General features: G+C 43.0%; 1 protein-coding gene across 1 annotated transcript in view; it reads right to left on the bottom strand.

The window, feature by feature from the left end:
* Window positions 1–3,165: 3,165 nt before the first annotated feature.
* The window catches only part of T265_02336 (hypothetical protein), a gene marked incomplete at both ends in the record, with an annotated part of 29,266 nt that continues 10,720 nt past the window's right edge, over window positions 3,166–21,711 (bottom strand). Inside the window, 14 exons of the mRNA XM_009166550.1 lie at window positions 3,166–3,607; window positions 5,485–5,687; window positions 6,803–7,056; window positions 9,237–9,307; window positions 9,345–9,409; window positions 9,491–9,563; window positions 10,363–10,530; window positions 12,037–12,084; window positions 12,135–12,229; window positions 13,159–13,380; window positions 15,901–16,281; window positions 18,416–18,482; window positions 18,523–18,642; window positions 20,895–21,326. Of these exons, the coding sequence (XP_009164814.1) occupies window positions 3,272–3,607; window positions 5,485–5,687; window positions 6,803–7,056; window positions 9,237–9,307; window positions 9,345–9,409; window positions 9,491–9,563; window positions 10,363–10,530; window positions 12,037–12,084; window positions 12,135–12,229; window positions 13,159–13,380; window positions 15,901–16,281; window positions 18,416–18,482; window positions 18,523–18,642; window positions 20,895–21,326 (2,535 nt within the window). The remainder of the gene's footprint in view (window positions 3,608–5,484; window positions 5,688–6,802; window positions 7,057–9,236; window positions 9,308–9,344; window positions 9,410–9,490; window positions 9,564–10,362; window positions 10,531–12,036; window positions 12,085–12,134; window positions 12,230–13,158; window positions 13,381–15,900; window positions 16,282–18,415; window positions 18,483–18,522; window positions 18,643–20,894; window positions 21,327–21,711) is intronic.

The following is a 21,711-nucleotide window of genomic DNA, read 5'->3' as shown; positions in this document are numbered from 1 at the left end:
AGCGAAACGTTCTGATCAACAAAGATACCTTTTGCAACAGCCAGCGCATCACCGCCTTGGTCGATAACTATCACCAACTGTCCCAAACAGTTTTCGGTTCAGGAAAGGATGACTATTTTCGGGTCCATTCTTCGGTGTATAATGATATCAGTCAGCTAGTTCAGTTTATCAGCTGTAAATCATGTACCAAGGGTATTTTGGTTGTAGTTGCTAAAGTTTCAGTTACCGGAGAATGGGATAGCAAGGGAGATTTAGCCAAGCGTTGGAGGCGATGACATAATCAGTTAGTTAGGGAAACTGGGTAGCTACGCATTGAAGGCGATGCGGAGGGTCACGAGATTTAGCCAAGCGTTGGAGGCGATGACATAATCAGTTAGTTAGGGAAACTGGGTAGCTACGCATTGAAGGCGATGCAGGAGCGTCACTGACTGCTTGATTGAGCCTTGTCTGCTGGTGTCATTAACCACTGGCGAGTTGACGGCCGAAGTCCTCATCTAGGAAGGTGGCAGTCGCCGATCCGACTGAGATGCTGGTAAATGTTTTCGTGATTCGTTGCCAAGTCATGCACTGCCCACCTCTCGGTTGCTTCCATTCAGCCAAAGGCTTGGTGAAAAAATGCTAAGCAGATTATCTTTTGGCAGCATAACAGACCCATCGCGGGAGAGTTCTTTTTTCCTAAATTCATCTGGCATGTCAGCATTGCTAATCCGATGTTTCCACCAGACGTGGCCGATATTTCGGAGACACCGGTGACCGAGTACTGACTGCTCTCGTTTATCCTTGCTCTTAGAGGTCCTTGACAGACAGACTGACGTTACGTCGGCGCCGGAGGTTGGCAAAAGCTGCCCAACCTTTGCTGATTTGAGAAGTAATCTCATTTCCAGTAAGTTCATCGGAACTTATACAACTGCTTAGGCAAACAAACTTATCTACCACGTCGATGGGCTCACCAGCAAGTGTGAGGTTTGGGTTCGATCCCACCCAGTCTTGTAGCAGCCCTGTACAGTTTACAGATGTGAAGCGCATACCGACTTTTTGCGGCAGAATCATTCAAGTTATTTTACGTGACTTGCGTCTTTGAATGATCCGAACCAAGGAGAGCAACATTGTCCGCATAACATATACCGGCCATAACCCAGTCTCACCACACTCCGACGAGTTTCTATTCCAATAACTCCGCGTCTGCATCAGTTTATGACCTTCGGAGAGTACCGAAACGAATATATAGCTGGCTTACCATTAGGCTTAACATGAGACCCTAAAAATTCCGATCCGTTGTGGTAGCTACAAGCCAACCTGACGCGAAAAACGAGTTTGAAATGCCTATTGAACGAATTGTGATTGTTTTACCGCTCAGTGAGCTAACTAAGATAGCTATTTACTATATTTCTTTTGCGTATATTTCAGATATTCGCTGGAGCTTTCGCGATGACTTTGATATGCTCCCAAACCACTTTTACCGGTCTTTATCTGGTCCAAGTAGCTCATTCTAAATAATCAGGAATTCGGCACTTCAATGTTTCAGCTGGGAAAAGCCGTTTACGGTAGCCACAAACTGTGGCCCCCTTAAAATTGGCTACAAATTAGAGTTGTGTCATGATATGAATAGGCTTTCGTTCGTGGCGAGGACTTTTTTCGGATGACATGCCAGGTCAACTGGTTCACATAATTTCAAGTATGGATTGTTCGATATGTAGAAGCATTTTTCGTCAGATGGATCTTCAGAATTAACTTTCTATGGAAAACTCTTCACCCACGTCCTTCACATCAATTAGTCCGTCTTGTTCGGCAGTTGTATTCAGAACGAATAAAGTAGCCGTAGAAGTAGTACGTCAACTCGTACTAAGACACTAAGGGCAACTTCTTTTTCCCTCTCTCAGACTTCACCAGTGGTTAAGTGGTCGGTTGAGATTTCGGAAAGCGCACTAGGCTGCTTCACGCTAGCACTCCTTTCATCGGACCGCTGCTTGCACAAATAAGTGCGCTCTAATTAGTCCGTGACGAGGGTTCTTAGCACGGGGTTTGTGGCTCGACATGCAACTCCGATGTTGTGCTGGTTCAGACTGTCCTGTGTCTTCGACTGTGTCTCTTCTAAAATACCTGGGTCGTTTTCAGCGGTAACGTAGATTCGGTGCTGTTCGAATCGGTCATCTTTTCATGCTTATTGGCTGCTTACTTTGGCTTAGCATGATCACACTTGTTCCTGGTGATGCGAGTGACATCGCAAAAAATCCGGTCTTCTAGTCTGATATTTTGATTCGTTGTGCTTGAACCGAAGTGCTTTGTGATGTATCACAGTTAATCACATCACTGTCGGCAAATTTCCACCTTATAAGACAGTCAGAGAAGGCCGGTTCCACTTACGTACACAGAAATGAAAAAAGAAGTGACCCTTAATGTCTTATAACGAGTTGACGTGCTACTTCTACTGCTCTGAGTACAGCTTTCGGACTAAACGAACTAATTTACATCTAATTTTGTAGTTACAAACGGTTGAGCGAGTAGTGAGCAAAGTTCCTGTTTCCATGTTTGAGCAGAACGTGGGAAGTGTGACCGGTGCTCGGTGGGGTTGAAGAAAACCAATGCAGGACCTGCTGTAGTCCTTGTCCTGACTTCCTGTGTGTCAGAAAACCTGCTGCGTTAGTGTCTGGCCTAAGGTTCCAGTCGATGCTCGTTACCGAAGGTCTGCTGCATGTTTTCGCTATTCATTTTTCTCACAGCAAGTTTTTGGAGATTATCGTAATAGTTGCCCAGTATACACTAATTGTCAAGTTGCCATCCGAGCTTTCGATATGATTCACTGGAATGGGACACTGGTAACGGAAACGTGTATAGAATTTCCCAGAAGTGAAGTTAAAGGCGACCGTGGAGAACATTGACTCTGATCATCCACTTGCACAATGCAATGGATCACCCTGACAATTCATCTTTTCTCTGCGACAGGAGGAAATTAAATCCCCGGTTAGTAAACTAGATGCGAAACAACTCCCAGTTTTCCGCCACCTGTTTAAATTCGTGTTGATTTCAATTGCAGCCATTCACAGTAGCCCTGAGGCTTCAGAATGCATTAGGAACATGAGGACCGATTGGAAATGGATTGCAGATGATTCTGCTTGAAATTTGTTAGCAGGCCATGGAAGATCAACATCACTGCAGATATGACCCAAAGTCTAGGAGATTGCATGTTTGTATTTCATTATAAGTGATCAGAAAAGTGCTTTACAAACGGAGATGCCGTCGGACTTGTGGTAATCCATTTTACAAAGTAGGGTCATTCTTCTGGGTTTGGAGTATTTTTGATAACCGCCCGATATCTGTTTTTTAAGAAGCGGATATACATTAACAGTTCCTTCTCGTGTGGCCGCATCCCATCGTTTGGCGTACCGATGTTCGACTGTTGAGTGATTGGTTTTGCCAATATGGACATTTGTCGTAACAACTGGAATCTGAGGCGATCCGTCATATCCAGGGTAGTTTCGGGCATGTTTCTGGGGTCGTTTTCTCGCAAACAGGTGCTACTGGTTGCCTGCGATACCCGATTGATTCCGGTGGGCGAACTGTTATCCGTTAAAAACGACGGCTCTGTCCAACAATTTGGGTCCATGTGCTAAGATTTTTTTAAAATGAACCGAAACAGTCCAGTGAATCATATAATTGTGACCCAACATTTTCACTATGTACTAACGACGGATGAAGTAAAAATTGAAAGTTTCCCCTTTTTCTCTGTTGGAGCTGGTGGTTAGTTTCAGGTTCGAACACCGGATCCTTGAAATTATGAAAAAATCTTTTAGCTGTAACACCCTTTCGGTGACTAACTGCTATCCCACCAGAAGGAAGTACGAGGGCCAGGTTGCCCAAGTTCAGACAGGGAAAAGTCGAAAGGCAGATGTCGGATTCGACCAACAGACCTTCCGATCAGTAGGTTTGTGCTGTACCCACTGAGCCCTTTCGAAATAATAGACCACGACCTTATGCACTGGACAGCAGAAAAATAGTTTGATGTAAAGCGATCAAGTCGACGAATTTCGGTCTCTCGCTAATTTGTCCGAATTTGGATAAAACGTTACCTTTCATCTATCTGACCGAAAGAAATCCCGTGTCATTCCGACGGTGCGTTTTCTCGTCAGCTTCACTCCAGTTTGTTGAGTAATGGCGAGGTCTTTTGAGCAGGCCATCAAGTAAGCAGTATCCACTTGCGCAAAATACGGAGAGGACGTGTTCTGAAAATGTTTAGATTTGTCTTTTCTGTGAAATAAACAATCTCATCAGTTCTAACTCCCCAGTGCTTTATTCAGTTTAACAGATTCAGAGTTTCCTAGGTATGAGTATGCACTTTTTTCTCGTTTACTGTTGTGATTGGGGAGGTGAAGTGGAATGACAGAAGTCAAACAGATGGAAGTTTTCACGTTCAAGTCTGTTCGGATCAGCGTCATGTACATCCTAGTATTTTCCCTCAATATCTTAATTTTGGCCGTACACTGGAAGTGAACATTGATAGTCCATCAACCCCATTCGTATGGGCTATTTTTCACCTAGCCAAATGCACACTAGTAATGAAGGTGACACTGTCACGTAAAGTACTCTCATGTCCCACAAATGGAACATGAGACAAGAGGAGCAAACCATTTATTAGCAGACCACCCTAAAACTGAAACTCGCAGACACAACAGATAGCGTCTGTTAAGAAACTGTGTATGAGCACCCGGAGACCGTATAGGCCTATTCATACTGTGTGGAACGGGGAGGATAGGAATGGACAACGATCAATCAGTAAAAAACGGACGAAACATAGACGCAATACGATACTCATAGGGTTGCTGAAAATTCTTCGACAACCCACGACCGGTTTCACATATCTTGTGGCTCATCAGGTAGGCGCAGTCCCGAGTTTCCGTCAATTTTATGTTCCACTGCAGAGAGTTCGTGCAAATTAGCTAGCCAGGCCCAAGAAAACCTATCACAAGTCGATACTGGGCCAATAAGGATGAAGACGGAAAACTATCGAAAATGAAATGTAAACGATCAAACAATCCAACAACAGGAAAGTAGATCATAATGCTATACAGAATACGAGTGGGTCAACCGGAACAGGAAACAATGACAAAATTTTCACTGTTACCTAGTCAAATGCAAGAATGATAGGCAACCGTGCGACTCAGTTCGCAAGCGGGTCGATCAGACGCTGAGTGGAGTGGACTACGAACAATCGATCACTTTGAAGTTCGAAGATACTGTTTGCGAATTATACGAGCTCAAGCGCGAATAGAGAAACTATTTACCCAGCTGAGTACTAATGATGTCTCCCCGAACGGTGACGAGACGTTTGTAAGTCAATTGCCAAGCACAATGGACAAATTAAAAAATCACTGGATCAGCCACAAAGAACTCGAGCTACCAATATTCTGACACATTGCCAGATACCTTTTTGAGTGACCCGGTAGCGTTTTTCAGTACAGTTGAAAGAAGCACGAGAACGCAACTCACCTTTTTTAGTGTTCCAGTCCTATGGATGGGTTCGGAAGCCCAACTACTCACTGAGCATTTTGGAATACATGTTACTGTTTGGGATACACCTGTTTCTTGATTTCTTTGAGCCCTTGAGATTCCGCTAGTTAGCTCCTCCATCAGCTCTTCGGCACGCCTCAAAACGTCGATTGGCAATGCATTCAAGCTCATAAGCGCCAAACCTGGATAATGGGAGAAGTAAGCTGTTGATGAGGGTTTGTTGAACTTTATCTGTTCTGACATACCTTGTACATGACTACTCAGGTACGTCTACTTTTGCCAAATAAAAAATATGTTTATCAAAACCAGGCACTCTGTACATCAGTTCTGGAAGGATGATGATATATGGAAAAGTGAGTGCTGAAGGTCAAGATGGAGTGCCAAATCACCATATGGAACGTTGATTTCTCCTCGGTAGCTCCTGCTAATCTATTCTAGTTGACTTCTATTTTTCTCTAAAATCATGTCCTTTGAAAGTGTATTCTCGAATTTTCTATCCTGTACTTGGTAAATTATTCTGTTCCAAAGGGTTATATGGAGCGACCTATTCTGCAGGCTGATATAGCATGTCGATTATCGTCCACTTACAAGCCCGTAAGTTTCCGAGAAGTAAGTGTCATATAATTGGAAACACTCCCAGATCACAGCTCGGAATTCTGTTATCTGTCATCCCCACAATAGTACACCCCAAAGGGAAAAAACTCCGTGACTTGTTTCGATGGATAAAAAACATGTGGGCAGACCCTTTGTATCGACTAAAATTTAACAAGAGAATGGTGGAGGCTGACTACAATCTGCTACACTATTTTGTAACGCTATCGGGCTCTTCTTGGGTGTTCTTTGCATCAAGTGAGCGGCATTACTCGTATCCGCTGTGACATTTGAGAAAGACTTTAACGGAGAAAGTCAATGAATCAGAGCACAACGCCCATGTATTTTCGAGTCTCCAGTTGCTACCATAGTTTGTTCCACTGTGCATCCTAAAATTATCTGCAGATTTATTCGAGTTCGGTTAGGCCCAGATGACAGAAGTCGATTTCTATGGTTCTGGTTCACAATATTGATAGGTGTAGATACTGGTGTTTTGAATTACATCTCCATCCGACAAAGAATTTAAGGGACTTTGCAGAAGAAATCACGTTTTCTAAACAAAGCAGGAGTATTCCGGTATTTTCGGGGTTGCCTTTTTTGTGATGTTAGTGTATATCTGAATTTTATGCACTTCGAAAAAAGATGATGGCCGACGCGACAGTATTGATTCATATGACAAAAACCACTGATTTTTGCAGGAACTCACCCTTTTGTTTGACAGCAACTCCTTTAACCAGCCTATATGTGAAGGTTACTTTAGACCGTAATTGTACGCCATCTGATTCTAAGGTGTTATTGTGTTCTCGTGTACGTCCAAAAGGCAATTCACCAACAACAGTTGAAGACTGACAGATCGAGTCGTCGCCACGTGTGTTATCATATCCTGTCCAGTTTATGTCCGTTTCTTCGGTTACTCTGTTACCGCCTTTCACGGACTCCACGTGGACAAGAAAGTGACAACTAGAATGGTAGAAATTAGGTGGTCCCGTATTTCATAGTTGATATGTCGATCATTGAAATAAAAAGCGCCATGCATTAAATTGAAGTGAACCCAACAACACAACTTGCGGGCGATGAATAGTAAATTACTGTGCTTCTAGATGTCTCAAATACAAATAATCTACAGGTAGAAGTCAGTTCGAATGCTACCCATATCTTAGCACCTAATTAAGCTTGATTCTATCTTTCCTGGGTTAGTGATTTCGCAGGTTGCTGTCCTCAATGAAGGCAAAATTTTGAGGTGTATATCTCTGACAACGCACTGGTTGGATGCTTTTGTTGGCAATGATTGATGTCCGGCAGTTTGGGTCTGCACAGTTTCGACAGCGTTTAGTCAACATACCTAATTTAGACATAATGATGCCGTCTGATGAATTCACTCCGGTTGGGCTTAGTATCCCTGGATCAGTTGAAACTGGGACTTGTGCGTGGCGTAATAGATTTACAATTGATCTGGTTTAGCTTCAATATGCTACTTGTCCTGTCATTCAGCTAGATGCTCTCTGAGTGCTCGGAACTCTCCTGTTCTCATGTGACTGATGTAGTGCATAGGGATCAGTATTCAGTAGAAGTAATGGAGGTTTGGTACTTATCGAATAGAAAGCCAAGTATAAAAAATGCAGACCAGAGGTAGGAACTGAGCCCAGAGACTCCGACTTGCGTGGACTGCCTCAAACGCTGCCCACTACATAAGTGCACTTGGGTCCAACAATGGTTTGTCAAAATATTGCAGACCATGAACGTCACTAATTAGGCTTCATCGTGGACACAAATAGCGAGGTAATGTTATCATCTAGAGACCAAAAGTCATCGGTTTGCAGTGATTTGGAAATAGACACGGAAGTGCACTTATTTGAGATGAAATCAATCAGGACAATTTTTGATGAATCTACATAGAGTTGGAGTGCATATGGGAGCGTCATCGTGGCTCAGTTGGTAAACTGTTTGGGAGGTAAGCGCCGAACTATTGATTCGATCTCCGTCTACTTGGCGAGCATTTCTTGTTATAGGTTCTTGCTTTTTCGTTCAATCAAACGAAAGTTCCCAATCTAGTGTATTCGTGAGTCTAATTAGGTATCTCCAACTGGTTTGCGACAGCTAATATTAATCTTCTGAACTCTTTGTAGTTGCAGAAACCGATCAGATTAAATACAACCTAGTGTAGAAAGTCCTTATCTGCCTATATTTCGATCACATAGTTCACTTCTAAAGACTCGATTACGAAAATAGCTACAACTTCATGCGGATCTCAACATTCACATTCATGAAAACGACACAGGTGGATTAGAGATATCCAGCAGAAGTGACCTGCTTTAAAAGTCCTCTTTAAGATGGTCCTATTGTGCATCTTCCCTCTCTCAAAAGATCGCTTTATAGAGAGAGTTTGCCATAGAATTAAGGTCCGAAGGACCGACCAAACGTTTCCTCGTAAAGGTAGCCTCCCAGTGGCTGTTCTTTTGCAGGGAGTATACTCTACCTTGGAAGAAGTAACCACACCATCAGACTTGACATCAACCAATGAGTACGTACCAACACCTATTTTTCAAGGATGTAACTAAAGGACTTTTTCGATGTTCAGTGTTTCGTTGACTTCCACACCAAACCACTAACCCAAAATATAGTTGCAGTCCAGGTGACGTTTGTAGACTGGTGAATCAATGGGGTATTGGTTCTGACTTTTATCAGGGTAACGATTCTCTTGGTCCTTATAAGAAGTTTATAATACCACCGGTGTCTTGACGGGGTGCTACAATATTACTGAGGTGGCTTCGATGCTTCATTGTATTAGTGGAATTATCGAAGCGGCTTCGTACGGTCAATAGTTTGCCCCACTTCCATTTCAGGACAGGGTAAAACCCAACTAAGGCCTATCAAGCCGTTCATCGTAGGCGATTTTCGTTCGAGAGGACAACTGTATTTCTCAGCCTCAGTCAACACATTTGTACGCCATGTTTACTTTCCATGATGGAGTTGGATGCGGTCAACAAACGAAAAGAAAACTTCTTTAAATCACGTCGCGTATTTTCACAGATATTTGTTATATGTTTAGCGAGTACTTCGAACCTGCATCGCCAGCTTATCGAGTCATACGAAGTTGATTGATACGTTTATTCCACCATAGAACTGCTAGCGCGACTTACTTTTCCACATTCGGATAAGATTTTGCCAATTGAGTGATTTCGTTATTCTGTGTTGCCAAAAATGTGAAAGCCTGCAAGTCAACAATAGTGGAACGAATATTGTTTTACCTTGCTCTGCAGCAGCGCTTCACAGATGGCCCACATGAGGTGGATCGCCTCGCGTTGATTCGTGCCTAGAATTGAACAGAATACAACACTCGAGCAGGGCACATTGTAGGTGGATTGTGATTCATGTTTTAATAAAGGCGACTCACTTTGACACAAGCCATCGATCAGAACCAATGATTTGTTCGTAGACTGGCGAAGAAGGTAGCTCATGCCTTTCATCTACCGCAAGGGAATAGGAAAGAAGGGAAGGCAATTTCATCAATACAAGTTCGTTAGAGTATGCTGTAGATCATTATCCTGGTTTACAGGAAAAAATGCCTGAAACGAAACTGGACGACTACCTTTAGTTATGCTCTAGAGTGGGAGCCTGGGATGGTCAGACAAGCGTGGTTCGTTAACATTGATGACCTTTGTCTCAATCAAGGTTGACGATCTAGTATCTGTTGCAAGTCGGTCCTGGTTTTCTCAAACCTACCTAAATACGATTTTTTCGGGTTTTATAGCTGATAAACTTACCACGTGTCTTCGTTTTGCAGGGTAAACGAGCTGGTTGGTAACAAATTATTTAAAGGGATAGATGCTCTATAAACGTTCTTGCTATCGGAAGGTATGTTCTTGCCAATACAACGAACGGTTTTGCCATGCATATATCAATCAGTGTTATCTACCAAACCCTATTCAGGGTGAAAATGTTAGGGGATCACATTACGTTACATTGGTATGTATCTATTCTTGTTAGCGCCTACACCGGATGCGCTGTTTTCGTCGACCCTCAGTCCCCCACTGAAAACACTGAAGTCACTCTACAGCCGACGATGATTGAGGCAAGTAGCAAGGCAGGTTCAAAACTCGCTTCGTGCTAGACAGTGAAGTTTGGTTCAGAAAGTGAGATCAATATATTCGTGGGGTTCGTATTGTTCGATTATCTGAACACATCACCCAAAGAGTTATATGTTTGCGATTTATGTTTGTGTTTGTTACTTGTGACAAGAGCTCAGTGCACCCGCCTCATACTCACCTCTCTAGTAAAACTGGACTCATTGAACAGCAGGTCGTCAGCTCCACTTGTGTGGTAGAAAATCTGGTCAACTGTGCGCACTGTGGCAAATTCTGCAGGAACCATGGAACCAACTTGGGCTAGTATCTGAAAGTAGGCAACTTGTCGTAAGTATGCCGATTTGCCACTCTGAAAAAACGGGACGATGAGAGGAGTGGTAGCGGAAAATACGAAAGAGTTCAGATCATTGTTGGTTCAGCTTGATCGTAAGAAGAGAAAGGTGTTTTTTTAAAGTTCTGCTAAAATTAATGCTTAGTTATTCGTAGCCTTGTCCTACTTACAACACTTTACACCGTTGTGTACTACAAGCGGTTTTTTCGCCCCGTCAGATCCGCTCCTTGTGTGTGTGTCTTATGCGCGTGTGGTACCTATTGCACGGCAGTGAGCCCACGCTGATATTAATGTTCACAAGCGTTTTTAACTGGACAGCTAACCAAAATTAATATCATTCTGGTTCGAACAGTTTTCGTCGTGTCCTGATTTCAAGCGTCTGTCGCACTACCCGAAGAAAGTCTTGTCAGGTGGGGCAAGCGATCGACACAACCAGGACATTACTGGGTCCAGTTTTCGTCGTGTCCTGATTTCAAGCGTCTGTCGCACTACCCGAAGAAAGTCTTGTCAGGTGGGGCAAGCGATCGACACAACCAGGACAGTTACTGGGTCGTCACTGAAGCACTCGGGCAGACCACACATCGTCGAAGCATGGACACATTCGCCTGGAAGAATTGGAAATTTAGATGCGCCCAGCGCGCGCTAGCGAGCTAGTTGTAGCTCTCTTCCTCACATGAAAGGTATCTGAACTTCAAACCCCGAAACAACCACGGATTGTGCACTACTGATGAGCTCCAATAAGAGCGATATTCTAGTCCAATACTTCCTCCTTCTGCTGTGGACTCATCAGAATAAATGAGCCAGACCATGGAGACGATTATTCAAACGAGTGAAGTGAACGTGAATCCTACAAGCCTCTCAAACATCGGCAACAAATGAAAATTCTTATAAATCTTGTTTATAATGTTCTAATGAATACGTTGAACAAAAACGCCCTGCGGTTCTAGAACCATTTTCGAGCCATCAAAGGAATTTTTTCTTCATATAATATTCATAGGATCGACGAAAGCCTTGTATAGCTCACTTCTGACTTTGCCATTCTTGGTACTCATCAGAGGGTGCCTAGTCCCCGATATTCTTTCGTATTTGGTAAAAACTCACATCTGGAGGTGAATCATTACCGGATAAATTGACCTGTGATATAGTGTTTCGCAATCGGACTGTCCAACCATCTTGTTACTTCAATATTTGGTATGCCCAGTACCGTTTGTCACACTGAACAACGAAGGATGAATTAATTTGAATCAAAGTAAGACATGACTGTTGTGAGAGAGGTCCGATAAGTTATTTGGCAATTTTTGTGACAGTGCAAGTGTTTGTGACTCTAGTAAAGGAAGGCCAAAACACCAACAAAAGGCTTGATGAATGAGGGTGATATAGAACATGGTAGTATGTTCTATCTATGCACTCATCTGCATGCCAATTTGGTTTTGGTGGGTGAGTTATTTGGAAACCAGTAGAACACAAGGTGGTGGAAATTTGTCTTCCACGTGTTAAAAAGACCGGTCGATTGAGGGAACTCACCATACTTGGGCCAGTGAGAATTGTCAGGCTCAGATCCGTTGCTGCGTACTAGAGAGTGATTGTCGTTAACACTTTTGTTGGAATGTGGTTCTACATACCGTATGGTTTGGCACAACTGCACCCGAAGAAAAGCGTTCGAGCACAATGTTTCTTCCGTTTTTTATTGCAAGCCTGTCCATAAATTTGGGATACACTGAAACCAACAAAAGTTAAATTGTGATCCACTAGCATACGCTAAGGGTCCCCACTCAGCAAATGTATTAGGTTGAGAATGAACAAGGAGTTGGTGAATACAGTGAAGACTGTATAGACAGATCATGAAAACGGGCCCTAGTATTATTGATCTGATTTTTGCAGTGAATTTGCATAAAATGCGACGTGTGAGAAACGTGAAACACAGCAACTATCCATCAAAACTAAATTTTTGTAAAAGTCTACGGAGACCACGAACATTTCTCCCCAGACCCTATCATTCGACGGATCGCTGCACTGTAAGTGGGTGGGTCCAGCCAACGAAAACCGGTGGAAAGCGTTACCCTGGGAAGAGAGTGAGCTAAACGATCGTTTTCCAATATGATTCTGAATTAACTTTTTGGCTTCAGTTATCCCATTATGCCCCGAAGTTAATTTCGTTCCTTTATGGAGCTGATTACTGCTCCGATTCGCGATTTCGCTATCCCTTCTTTTGGGTCTGCTAAAATGAAGTATTTTGAATAACTAGATTGCACAAGTATAGGTAGATGTCGATCACCTTTCTAAGCATGGAGAATATGGAATTTGATATACGAGGACTCCGACACCGGCGTAGATCTTATGAATGGCACAGCGTCCAACTTCTCGGCACCAGTCTAAACATATCGCTGGTGTTTGATTATATATCATATGGAATGAATAGGTCAAGACGTCGAATTCGAAACATAAGAATCGATTCCCAGTTATAGATGGTCCTCCCGTTGCTCGCGGTATTGCTCGATCATAATGCGGTACATTCCTGAAGTAACTTATTCTGGTAATTGAAAGGTATATTATACAGTATTTTCCTGTATTGTTTACTGTTTCCGATGAATTTACGTGAACCCAAGACGTTACAGAACAGGCTTCAATAAACCAAAATGAACTTACCAAATGGACTTCCTGGAGGGCTACTTACAGCCAACCGTGCAAATGATGCTAGGAAATCCAGACCGGCGACTACCTCGGAAAGTCGATAAAATAAGCCCATTTCTGGGTGAAGCTCAGATATAAGGTCACAAATGATTCTAGGGCGGATATATGTGAGGTGTATATGACCAACGTACTGATCAGCAATGTAGTAGACTTCGTTCAGAGAACCCTTCATTCTTTCTAGGAGAAACAGAATTTGCTGAATGGACAGAAGGACAATACATACCGTTGAGACGCACCTGAACACAAGAAGAACATGACCGATGCAATGTGTGAGTATCGAAAAAATGAAGTATAACTCAGCTTGTATGAATGATATGGGTATAATGGGAGAGAACTATGAACATTAGGATTCTATCTCAATGTTCATTTAATAATGATGCCCAGTGAAGATGCGGCTAGGATAAAGTAGCATTCAGATGAAGATGTCCTTTTTGCCGTTTTCTAACTCTCTCCGCGTTCGAGACGTAATCTGGTCAACAATAACGTTAAACTATAAATTAGGGGCTCAGGTATACATAGTATGAGTGAAAGGAGACGTATAGAGGTGGATCCAACAACTGACTTTCAACATATCAAAAGGGTATTCTACCAAATTAGCCCCCGGGGATGGTTGTTCTCAGCCTGAATTATACAGGATTAGCCATACTTATACCTGAACGGGTAGTATTCGATGTCTGTCATTATTATCAGTGAGCGTCATGCATGACTTTCAGAAACGGGCCAGATGTCGGTAGCTTCCATGATTCAAGCCCACTTGATGGATTGTCTTTTTGCTCCAGTTACCAAGATTTTTTCTCAGTTCTGGGTTACAGACATCCAAACACAGAGACAAAGGGACCCATATCAAGCTAAGGATCAGAGCTTTTGTATGATTTATTGTTCCCAACTGTGAACTCTCCTAATAATCAAGGCTAATTGTTCATGCATTTGGAGGAGTATTAGGTATAGTGATGTAGGCAAGACACTTGCTATCTACACCATAGTTAAAAGAAGGGAATCAGGTTGCTTTCAGAAAGGTTTTCAACAATCACAGTAGAAAAATAAGTCATTCTTTTACAGAGGGTCACTACTGGATATGATAAATTAACCAACCAACATCCCGCGATTCAAATCAATCAGCAGGAAAGTGTTGCTCTCGTGGTTTTAATTTTTATGGACTAGTGAAAATGGTGACAAAGAATTGTTGAGGTGCCGCGGTAGAGCCAACAGGGGAGCTTTCTTGAGGTGAAGCTGAATACGGAACGAAGCCGTGCGAACGGACTCAGTTCCTCATGTTGCTGCTACGGATACCTGGAATCACCAGTGGCATTAACTGGGAGAGTGGAATAAATTGGGCGATGCCAACACTCAATTGTGGCAGGGGAGGGTTTGGGTGGACCACGAAACGGTTTTGTTCGTAAATACAGGACGTAAGATACGGACTGACACCAGTGACAGTCAACAATTACAGGAACGCCTCTATCCATTAGTATGATAGCGTTTTGGCACAGCGCGCGTACCGAAAAAAGGTAGTTTGTTCTGAATTGGAATGAATGACATGCCGGCTTCCGGTAAGTTCCAATCCAATGAAATGAATGAAGTACTTATGAGATTACAGAAAAGGTAAACAATGGTGTTCACATGGTGTAGTCGTGGTTCGCTTAGTTAATTCGGGTCCCTGTATGCGTTTAAAAAGTTCAAAACTGCCGATTTCGTCGGCTCTTCTTGCAGATAAGATGTCGTCTTGGTCGATCAGGACGTTCCTTCCCATAACTTTCATTCTCAGCTATATCACCTCAATGGTTTCGTTGCCACAGCATATTTTCATCTACTTAGCCGTGATTCATACGACTAGTTTCACCTCTGAGGTGGTAACTATAATCACCTGACAATGCGGCTCGTTGTTTTGGCGGTTTGCAGGCGATCTCAACACTAACTAGACAGTGAGGCACACTTTAAACGCGTTAAGAATATTAAACTTTCTACAGTTTTTGTTACGCGAATTAATGAGTCTTTAGACAAAGTGCCTTACTAGAAACGGTCTGGTTCGAGCGCAGTCACGTTAAAGGTTACCGGTACTAATGAGCGAACTGGAAGACATCCTGTGCTCTGCTGTTTTAGGATAGTTGGTCTTGAGTGTTTTCAGGTTGAGTCCAAATAGCCACATTGGTGCGAATAGTTTGGTCAGTCATCCGGTATGAACTACACTACGAGCAGTATTAGAATGAAACAACAGAGCGACGTAGCATATCAGCCACTAGTTCGAGTGAGTTCGAGTTATTCCTTCATTTATCAAACCGTCATCATTTCGATTGGGTTTTCTTTATATCATTCACAGAAAAACCTCTGCTGAGCGACGCGTCAAATTGAGTCTCCTACAATAGATTCTAACCACAAATATTCACTCGTTCGTGACAACGGTGAGCTCCAATTCCTTGGAACTTTGTCTTCACGTTCCCAATATAATGAACCACCTTCACTGTTCGTCAGTCAAAGGCATGTTGTATTTATACGGACTAACATTACCAGTTACTACATACGTCAGAATGTCTACCCTCTTTGAAGAAACCAATTTGGCCACTCTTGGCTCAGTGTGATGATATGCGTCCGAAATAATTGTTTTCCGGAAACGGAAATTTCGATGGATATTAATTTCACACTGTTCACTACTTGAAAGTTATTTGCACTTAATTTGAAAAATCGCTTGTGTTGACCAACTTACCAAAGTTTCCGTGGTACAGTGGATGAGTGACTTCGAATAGCAGACCTTGATAAATTCTTTGGGAAGCTGCGTTCTTGAATAGTTCTTGCATCTCGCTGATGTTGAGTCCGTCTGATTCTGAATTTCCGACTGCGAAGAATTCTCCCATGTGTCGGTCTCAGCTACTTTGTGCACTGGGATCTCGTCCAAACCCCACGGATCTCCAAAATCACGATTCCCAGAGTCATCCTCTAACGAAACCGATGTGTTTTGTGCGCTTTCTCGCCCTTCATTACCGGTGAGCGCGGCCTCTGGGATCTGTATGTAAAATCCACGAACTTTGTTGTGGGCCACTCGAAGTGGGAGTCCGTGCTTTTTACTCAGTCTGCTGACTTCCGCTGCGTGGAAGTGAGTGTGGAAACAGGCAAAATGGCAACCTTACAAAGTTTGGTATGTAAGTCCTGTGGTTTCGATCAGGGTAAGGACATGATCTCAGCTAAGGTAGCCAATACTTCTTAGAGCACAGGTCGATTTCTGCCATTTTACGCATCACCCAACCTCAGAAGGCTTAAGTATCTACTTTCTGTATTCCTGTTTGAATGAATGGTTTGGTATTTATAACAACAAATATAAACAAGCATCACACTTTACGTTAAGTGCGGCAGTCTTTGTTGTCTCCCACAAATTAGGTGAGTGCAGGGATCGTCTAAAAACATACGGAACCGGTCAACAGTAGCCGGCTTCACCAGCTTTTCAGAAGGACGGCAGAAAGCTACTAAATACGCCTAGTTTTGATATAGTTTTATCTATGACTGACACGGCTAAATAAAATTGACTTTCACACTGTTTACTCGCATAGTACCTGTTTTGAGGTAACTTGAATTTCCTTCAAACTACTAAACCTGAATTCTGGCATAGCGAAATCTGTCAACAAATACACAAATTGCTCTTGAAGGCGTGAAACTTTATCTTCAAAACACTGAGTTCAAACACTAAAGCATTATTTAGGTAGCTAGAAGATTCTTGAAGCGCTGAACAATAGCGTAACATAAAACACAAACATAGACTCAACACAATAAACGAAAGTGCAATTTTTCCCGAAAATCTACCGATGGTAACCATGTGTTAATTGAGTCAAGACTACTAGCATTCTCAACAAGATAATTAGTTAAGACGGGTATTTCTCGGGTGATTACATGTGACCTGTGGTGGAAAAGAAAATACATTGATGCTTCTTCAAGCTTCAGCAGATGATTAGATAATATGGAGATGAAACTGCATTAGGAGTGCGACTGCCATCGATTCATAGTGATATGTAGTATTTTCGGTCAAGTGCGGTGATAGAAGATAAAGAAAATTCGTAAACAAAAACGCCCATATGTTGTGTGCCTCTTCGCGGTTTTTTCAATAATTTGGTGTTCATCCGCTCCTCTGAGCACTACCGAGGCAGGTATGCGAGACATTATGGTACTTGTTTCCCTCGGGCACCCTTGCTTCAGTATTTTCTGGAAGAGTAGTATGTTAGGAGAATTTCAAGAGGCCTCACTGGGGTTGCTTCATTTGTTCCTCTACTTCCACACTTATTCAAGTCACTCACTGGATAGCTTACCTGCGTTACATTAGCTAGACAAGTAGGGTACTTTAGTGATTGGTGTTCAGCCTCAAGGTTTCGCTCGGCAAACTTATGCAGCCGATCGGCCTTTGAACACATGCCCTTTTGACGCCGTATAAATCGTGCAGTTTTTGCAAACTCGAGAAAGGTTTACACATGCAGATTATCAGTGTCTGGCACATCGGCGCACTCCACGATCTGCGCTGTGCGGGGGCCGAACCTGATCAATCAAGCTATTCCCTAAAATCAAAACTGGCGAAAAGCCCTATGGACCTTAGTCGTCACAATGGTCATGCATCTGTTGCCATGGCTGCAGAAGGGACACAGATGGCAGTACGCACTGATGGTGGGCTTGCCTGTCTTGCTCCGGACCTCGAGCCTGCAACTACAGCGACATGCCCCCGCATTTTTACTTGGGATGCCGGACACAGGATATGGGTTTGCAAATGACACCGACGGTTTAGGATGCTAATAAATACATTTTATACTGAGGGGTACGCGACTCCAAAAGACATCTAGTTGGGTTCCGGAAGGTGTTCACTATTGGAAGTAACCTGCATTGGAATCTCGTCGGGTCAGCTGATTCAACATTTTTTGAGACAGTATTACTTGTTTAGCGTTTGCTCAATAAACAGTTTTGCTGTACTCAGGTCGGCAAAAATGACTAAGCAGACGTAATACATCACTAATCTACCACAAACTACAGTGGCGTTAGCGGTTTGCGGCAATGTCCTTTCTGGAAGACATACTACTAGTTTCAAATTCCCTGTTTGGGACAAGCAGTCGTGACGGATTATTCCAATATCCCTCAAAGTGAATGTCTCACCAAATAACAGGGACTATCCCAGCATTTACACTGAAAGTTTCATTCAAAATCGTCACAGTAAGCAATAAATTAATACAGTAGATTTGGTACTCACCAGTAACGTCGTCCAGCTGTTCTGAGTAAGCCCTTCGAGTAACATCGAGAATAACGCTGATACCTTCCTGAAAGGACCGATTAACCCGCAGGGAATTTCACCCTTACCTTTATGGCAAAGCACTTCTGACTCCTCATTGCCAACAATCCCTTGCTCATGCGGACGTCTGAGTGTAACACTGTACAGAGCTTTCGCAAAACAGCATCATACCCTGGATCACTCAAAAGCTGCAAAGCGAAGGAGTATAAGGAGACACGATGGGCAACCTCATTTAAGTGATATAACGAAACAGGCTTAAGCGTTTCCATGAATGTTATTAGAGAGGTTCGGAAGTGAATGTGCGATCCAAGAAATTACACTTGTTGCCTAACGGAAACAGTGTTTTGAAAGCCATTCTGACGCCAGAAGGGTATATCTTACCCTGGTAATTTTTGAAACCTATATGATTATCTTAAGTTACAAGCAAAAGTATGTGCGTTTTTGTTCATCCTGCATCATTCGGGACGAGAACAATCTGATCCCATGCAAGCCTTCATCAACGGAGACATCGATGGACCACAACTTTTGAACATACGGTGTTTTATGGTAAAAAAACATGGACCCGAAAATACCGGAGAGTAGATTAGAGGGACATGCAATCAACTATCAAGCCCAAATATGGTGTCGGTGGAGACTTCATTCCGTAAATGAAGCCATTCTACAGCGGACTGTACAGCTGTTTCGGGTTAACTACGAACCATCAGTATTAAGTATCTCACAAAAATTCAGTCGCGAACGCGCGTCATCGCGGGTCATTACTTTCGTTCAGCGATTATGTGGACTCTCGATTTTCTTGAGATGCGCACTATTGATGAACCCCCATAAAGATGAGATAGGTATACAGTGCTTTTGGGTATTTTGGTGCAGGATAACTTCTCCTACAGGGTGTAAATCTCCATTGAATATCCCACACAACTTACAATGAAATACAGTGACCGTTAAACAGTCTGGCAACTATCAACCGGGACTATCAACTGTAATGCATCAAGTGGGACTGGCTGCAAGAAGACAACGGGGTGGAAGGAATCTTCGTGTAAAACAACATATATCATTGGTTTCTGTGCGCGATTAGCGTTCACTGTTTTGTTTCATTTGGTTGAAGTTCATGGTGTAAACGAAAACAAAGGAAACGCAGGCCGATATGGTCATGTACGGTCAAGTTACATGGAAATGTATTCAGACAACCTCGCTCTGCAATGCTCCCACTATTATGTGCTTAGGTAATTTTACTACCAGGGTAATCAATGAAGCCCTCAGATTGATCGATCATCTGTGAAGTCACTAAACCATAATGGTATGAGTCAACGGACCTGAAAACATAACGAATTGAAATTGCGTGGGGTAAACTTTCATCATCATTATTATCAACTGTAAGAACCTCGTAGCCGATAAAATTCCGTCCACCGATGATTCGGGGAGGTGGCTTACATGGCTGCGGATTCGAGACATGAGCTGATAAATTGTTGCGTAAATACAGATCTGTCAGTGGACTTTTAAGTCGGAGGGGGAATTAGGAAGGAAGCTATGGGTAAGCTTTACCCCACTGAATACTGAAAGCGTTAGATCGTTGATCTATAAAGTAGAAAGAATTCTTCATGTTTTCAAATGTTGAAAATGAAACAAACAAACAGTTCTAAACAAAATTACGGGCACATTTTAACATCTCAGCCATAAAAAATTATTATTGTGGTAGACGAAGAATTGTGACCAGAACGACGCCTCGGTGCAAGTGACATTGCACCAGTAAAAAAAATAATAATCGTTCAGCTGTAGCGCTCTTTCGGTGCCTAGTGCCATGCCAAATGAAACAAACAAACAGTTCTAAACAAAATTACGGGCACATTTTAACATCTCAGCCATAAAAAATTATTATTGTGGTAGACGAAGAATTGTGACCAGAACGACGCCTCGGTGCAAGTGACATTGCACCAGTAAAAAAAATAATAATCGTTCAGCTGTAGCGCTCTTTCGGTGCCTAGCTGCCATGCCACCCGAAGGAAGCACGAGGGCTGGGATGCTGTCAGGTTGCCCAAGCCTAGACAGGGGAAGTCGAGTGGCGGAGGTCGGGTTCAAACCACGGACCTTCCGGTCAGTAAATTGGCGCTCTAACCACTTGGGCCATCTCGCCCCCCCCCTATTGCACTAGAGAGCTGAAGTATGTTCGCATTTACGTTTCGTGCACGGTAGGCGCTGAAAAAAAGTAATCAACCGAAGAACGAAGAGAGTACGTAGCATCAGAAATAGAAAATTGGTAGAAACAGAAAGTGGTATGTGGTTTTCACAGTGTTCGTATGCTCTTCTCATCGTATCACTTATTGCGCGCCACAGAGTAAAGCGGATACAAAGCCCGGTTCGTCACAGTCTTCAAAAATAGACAAATTTGTTTGCTTTTCGTCATTCCAACTGTAGAACTAACCTAGTTCCTGTTAAAATTACTTACATCCTTATACGTTCTGAGCAAGCTGGATTTTACGCCACCCAAAGCCTTGTGTAACCTAGGTACGAGATCAAGCATGCTCTTGATACCAATAACACGTGTCGTACGACATTCAGCGGCTTGCAGACTTGCAGGACCTTGGATAAACGAGGGTTCGGTCCTGTGTGTTGATGGAACCTGAAATGACGGCGCACTGGAATTTCTCGCAATGGACATCTGTCTTTCCAGCTGGTCACATCCACCCGTCCTTGGCATTGCGCTATTGGATTTTGTAATGTCATTTTCGTTCTTCGAGGTTTTATCAACGGGAATACGCGTGGTGCATGTTCCATCTGTCAGTGGAGTGTTGTGATTTAACGAGGTATTTGGAGAACTGCATATCTGTACGCATAGTGAAAGTAGACCGTCAATATTCGGGAACTGCCGCAGGACATTCTGAAAGAGAAGGAATGATTCCCTGAAAACTGACAGACCTTTGGTCACACTACGAATTGACGGTATACTCCTCCCTGGGCTAACTGAATAAAGCATTTCTAATGGACATATGCCACACCACAAAAACCAAATTAACTAAGACGTGTGCAGTAGTCCTCGCAACAGGGACGACCGATGGAACCTAGTCAGACTGCCAAAGTTCCGGTTTACAAGTTCACTAAATCCTTGATTTTGCCAAACAACCCAATGTCAAACGGGTTATCACGAGGGGAATAAGCCAGCTGTTTGTACTCCAAGGTAAGACCTCCTTATTTCATCAAGTCTTAAGTATATTTATCTCAGCAATTATTAAACCCAAAACCGTATTTTCAGTTTGTTCATGAAG

The sequence above is a fragment of the Opisthorchis viverrini genome (assembly GCF_000715545.1).
Source record: "Opisthorchis viverrini unplaced genomic scaffold opera_v5_28, whole genome shotgun sequence".
Classification (NCBI taxonomy): Eukaryota; Metazoa; Platyhelminthes; class Trematoda; order Opisthorchiida; family Opisthorchiidae; genus Opisthorchis; species Opisthorchis viverrini.
This window is presented reverse-complemented; position numbering and strand designations above follow the sequence as displayed.